At 41.5% G+C, this 5,000-nt stretch overlaps 1 protein-coding gene across 1 annotated transcript in view; it reads right to left on the bottom strand.

The window, feature by feature from the left end:
* LOC137640798 (uncharacterized) overlaps window positions 1-4,564 on the bottom strand; it is a 27,751-nt gene extending 23,187 nt beyond the window's left edge. The window contains exon 1 of the mRNA XM_068373270.1: window positions 4,470-4,564. Within this exon, the coding sequence (XP_068229371.1) occupies window positions 4,470-4,564 (95 nt within the window). The remainder of the gene's footprint in view (window positions 1-4,469) is intronic.
* Window positions 4,565-5,000: the final 436 nt, after the last annotated feature.

The raw sequence follows: 5,000 nt of genomic DNA, 5'->3' as shown, positions 1-5,000 counted from the left end.
ATGAGAGGGGTTACCCCGAGAGATACACTCGAAAACGGCACTCTCCCGCAACTAGCCAAACCATCGGGTTGAAGTTAGGAAATGGGGCGGGCATGGAAAGGGTTGAATATTTATGTGCGTATATGTGCATATCTGTGTAAATATTTATTTGTCATATTTGATGGCCTGGGTAAACTATAATCGTTCAGAGATTCATAGTCAATCTAGTACAGCGGCATAGCAGACCAATTGTTCAAATTGGTCTAAAAGCACCAAAATTGGCACACATGTAGATTAATATATTCTAAACATTTTTGGATATGGAGGCATTCAAGATTAGCCCTTAGGAAGATATGGCGGCCATTGTTCAAAATGGCCGCCATTTAACATTAGCGTCATTACATAGACTTCATTATGTGTCGTTAGTTTGGTGCTAGATGGGCCAAAATTCCCTTTTTTTACATCAGAATTAACATCAATAAATGTTTAACAGATATTTAGATGAATCTTCTCAAAAATGGCCCCCAAACTGGCCGCCATTTTGTGGAAAAAGTGGACATTTGATGAAGATTTCAATACTCAATGACATAATACCTCTAATAACCAGTACCTGATTTCAGGAACACACTTTAATTGCTCAAGTTGCTTTTTTATTTCAAATTGCTGACAAAATTGCTAGTCAAAATAATACACAGAGTACGGGAAGTTTACAGTATGGTCAGATTGTAGTTATATAGTCGACCAAAAGCCCAGTCTCTAGGCACAGTACTTGTGTAATCCTGCAGTACATACATGTAATACAATAAAGTAGATTTTGCCACACTATGTTAATTATGATTCCGAACTTTTCAAATCTGGTCACCAGAATTATGAATGTCTACAGATCATAATGTTGGTTAGCAAGTTTTCTGTCCCAATCTACTGGCATTCGCCTTCACAGAAACATAGACCAGTGCATTGCAGTGAAGCGTTCTTGCACTTGCAGCGGTTTTTGCAGCCTTTCTTGCATCCGCAAGACAACCAGCTCATAGCAGGCCTTGGATGCCTCAGGGAGTGTGGTCCAGAGTGGTGTGTAGAGCCCATCATCACTCCGATGCCAGCCCCAGTCTGTTGGTGGAGGGAGCACGGGCGTTGGTACCAATGCCTGGCCCCAGACATGACCACCCTGAAGGGCAGATCTCTTCACATGCTGCTCCAGAGCAGCGTAGGTTGGCGGGATGTTCTGAACAGAGTTCGTCTTTGCAAAGAGCTGCTTTCTCGCCTTGTTGACGTCCTTGCATTTGCTTGTGCGGTCATACAGGAGTATGACAAACCTCTCGATGACATGCATTGTATCCTCTTGGATGCTTGTGGGTGCATTTGCCAGACTCAGCAGGGCATCAGTGAGTTCTGGCAGCCTCAGTGTCACAGTCTTGCTCGCAGGCTTTGCCTAGCGCTTCACCAATGTCTTCATCAAACGCTAGTAAAACATCTCGGCCTTTGCTGTGGGATCTCAGGCCTGGTATCTGGGCTAACAGGCGCTCTTTCAGCCTTGTGCTATTAACTTTCTGGCACAAAACAACCCCGAGCTGTTCCATTCTTGTTGTGTATAGCTTTACAAGTTCTGCGAGTCTGAAGACTGGGGTGGTGCCCTCTTCTAGGTGGGTTTCCTCGATATACAGGACCAGTTCACCCAGTACGATTCTTGACATTACACCTTCATGGTCAGTTTTCTGCTCGGCTTCTACAGTGGTCTTTGCACGATAGTAAAGAGCCAACAAACACTTGGAATGGTACTTGGCCTCCAGAGCCACCATATCACCCATGCTGAGCCTGGCTATGAGTTCATTGTCCCCAACTTGCGCTGCACACTTCCGTACGCGTGTGTCCACCTGGAAGGTTGTTACTTCATGTAGGGTCTCTGTGCCAGACTTTCCACAGAAAAAGCAGTAGGTGCCGCTGGTAGTGGCTTCTGAAGAGTGTGTTCTGGCGCGCTTGGCCTGGACATTGTCAGTACTATCAAATGCTGAGCTGCTTGCGATGCGTCTCTTCTCTGCTCTTCGTAGCATTGTGTTATTGTATTTGAGCATACATGTTTTATGCCACTTGGCCTGGTGGGCAACCATTGTCGCCTCAACACCTTGTCCTTCATCTAGTCTCTGTAACTGAACAGTTCTTGGCAGTTCTCCGAGTTCATCAAATTTGACCAAGTTTGCAGCCATTGTCGTGTATCCACTCCCAGGGTCTCGGCGTTTAGACAGTACTGGGCAGACAAGTGACTCTGTTGTCTCCTCTTGACATACAAGACACAGCTTCCAGTTTGTCTCAGGAGGTGTTGTGGGAGTACGTTGCTCAAAAGTATCGACCAGTTGGAACTTCTTTGCCATGGCTGCAGTCTGGAACAACGCGTCTCTGATGTCAGGTGGTGCTGCTGCTGCCTCACCTGCAAAGACACAAAACACCACCATGTTACCACAAGTTACTACTACAAGCACCATGACTATCAACACTATACTATTACTGCAGCCGCCGTCACTGCCACCAACGCTGCCGCTGCAAAGTAAAATTCATTTTCTTGTGAAATGGTAGCCAAATTATTTGGTAAGCACAGAAGTATGTGTAATTGTACAATACTTATCACCTCTAGCACACTTATCACCTTTAGCATCCACAAAAAGACAAATTATGGTACATATTCAATGACGCTAACGGTAAATAGCGGCCATTTTGAAAAATGGCCGCCAAATGTGCTACGGGGAGAATCTTGAATGCCTCCATATCCAAAATTGTTCAGAATATATTAATCCACATGTGTGCCAATTTTGGTGCTTTTAGAACAATTTGAACAATTGGTTTCATATTTCTTACTATGCCGCTGGGCTAATCATGTCTCTTGCGTTAACAGGGGTCACAATAAATCCCCTTAAATTGATTATGAGTTAGCATAGTTGAAAACTTGTTAGGGGATGTATTGTGACCACTGCTAACGTGGGATACAATGTGATTTCACCAGGAATCTTTGGGGTGACTATAGTGTAATGTAAATAGTTAAAGGCCAAGAGTATTACCCTTAGACACCTCAGCGGTTCATTTTGAATAATCACAATACTAAAGACTAACAATTATTCTTTGTCTTTAATGACTTAGATACTATATGACAACACTAGAATTAGATCCGCGAGTTCATATGTTTTCTTCATGATTAATGCTTTTCAATAACCACTTTTCAGTTAAAACTAATCATTCGAACTTCTGAAAATGGAAAGAAGAGTCTCGCAAGACAAAAGGCAAACTAAAGAACTGGTGATTACATTTTGCACAGGGATTAGTATTATACCGAATGTTGGTATAGAATCCGGACGGTAATCAACACGTTTCAGCTACCACATCTACTTTAAGGTAATGAAGTAACATTAGCCTGTCTCCATTTCGTGCCAAAAGAACCTAGTCATTTCAACTTACAAATAATGGTACACATCTTAGATGGAATATCAGAATGATAAAAAGATGATAAGTACTATTTGGATCTACATTTTCATAAACATCCAGTTTATTACCAGGAAACGTATAAGCAGAGAGAGTAAATGAGCCAGTACAAAATAAATGGTGAAAGATATGTCACTATCAATACTATTTCTTTTAAAAGACTCATACAAGGAGACATGAAAGAGAGAAGAGAAATGAAAAGAATACCAAAAATTTCAAGGGTACATGTCGGAAAAGCTCCGCTTATATTGTGACATCATCACTAAAATACGCGATATCTCGCTGAGAAGATATGATGTCATTTTTCAGGGAAGGTAAAGGCAGGTGAGATCTTAGGCCCGATTGAACAAGCATTTTGTATGCAAAAGAACCTATAAAGATCGTGATTAACAGCCGGACGAAACTCAGAACGTGGAAGGAATCGTAGAGGATGTTTCAATAGGAAGGTTTTAGCTGGAGAAATTACTGTCTCATGTTTCACACCCCAAGGAATTCCGTTGCAGTTTAACTTCTACCCCCTCCCCCCTCTCTCTATCTCTCTCTCTCTCTCTCTCTCTCTCTCTCTCTCTCTCTCTCTCTCTCTCTCTCTCTCTCTCTCTCTCTCTCATTTTTTGGGGGGGTGGGTAAAATTTGGTTATTTCAAGAATTCCGAAAATATCTTTTTTTTTTTATTATAGATTTCGAGGTAACTATTCCTTTTTTAATATTCTTGTGTATTAAGTATTAAGCTAGCATTCCTATCACTTATCACTTTTTTACAATAATACTTAATATTTCTTCTTTATTTTTAATCACACTCTACAGAGACTGGTGATTTAAAGTGTAGTGTTCCGGGTTGCATCCAGCATCTTTAGAAATCCATCACTTTCCTCACGGTGTGTGCCGTTATAGTGTAGCACGCTCTTTTGCACAAGTCCTGCGGTTATTTCGGCTGCTACCTTCTCAAGATTCCTTCTCAATGACTCATGTATGGTCCCTAGTGCTCCTGCGATTATTGGCACTACTTCTACATATATATTTCTTACCCTTCTTGGGCCAATTCGCAAGTCCTGATACTTTTCTGTTTTTCTTTTATCTCTTCCCTTATCTTAAACTCTGGAGTCTCAGGGTACTGCGACATCTATGGGTGATACATTTTCTGTCGTCTTGTCAATCAGAATGATGTATGGTCGATGTGCTTGGATCTCCCTGTCCGTCCTTATACTGTAGTTCCAGAGTAGTTTAGCCTGGTCCTTTTCTACCACAGCTTGAGGTTGATGTTCGTCCCATTTGTTGCTTAATTGTGTTTCATATTTACTACAGACTTATTAAACGTCGTTTCTTATATTGTTTCTGCGGAAGTGCTAGATATTCAATGGTGATTTGGTTGATGGTTTCCGGCGATAACCTGTTGAATATATCTTGTTGTCAAGTATGATATTGTGATGCTATATTATCCCTTCAGTTTCCTTCTTAAGCTCCCCTCTCTGAAGCCACCAGCATATATCCTTACTGGGCAATTCTTCAGTTTGTTCTAGGAAATGTTTATGCATTGGCTTTTTTTATTATTCTTCTAG

The sequence above is a fragment of the Palaemon carinicauda genome, chromosome 5, assembly GCF_036898095.1.
Source record: "Palaemon carinicauda isolate YSFRI2023 chromosome 5, ASM3689809v2, whole genome shotgun sequence".
NCBI classification, from domain to species: domain Eukaryota; kingdom Metazoa; phylum Arthropoda; class Malacostraca; order Decapoda; family Palaemonidae; genus Palaemon; species Palaemon carinicauda.
Note: the sequence above shows the minus strand (reverse complement) of the source record. Positions and strands in the feature narration are given on the sequence as shown.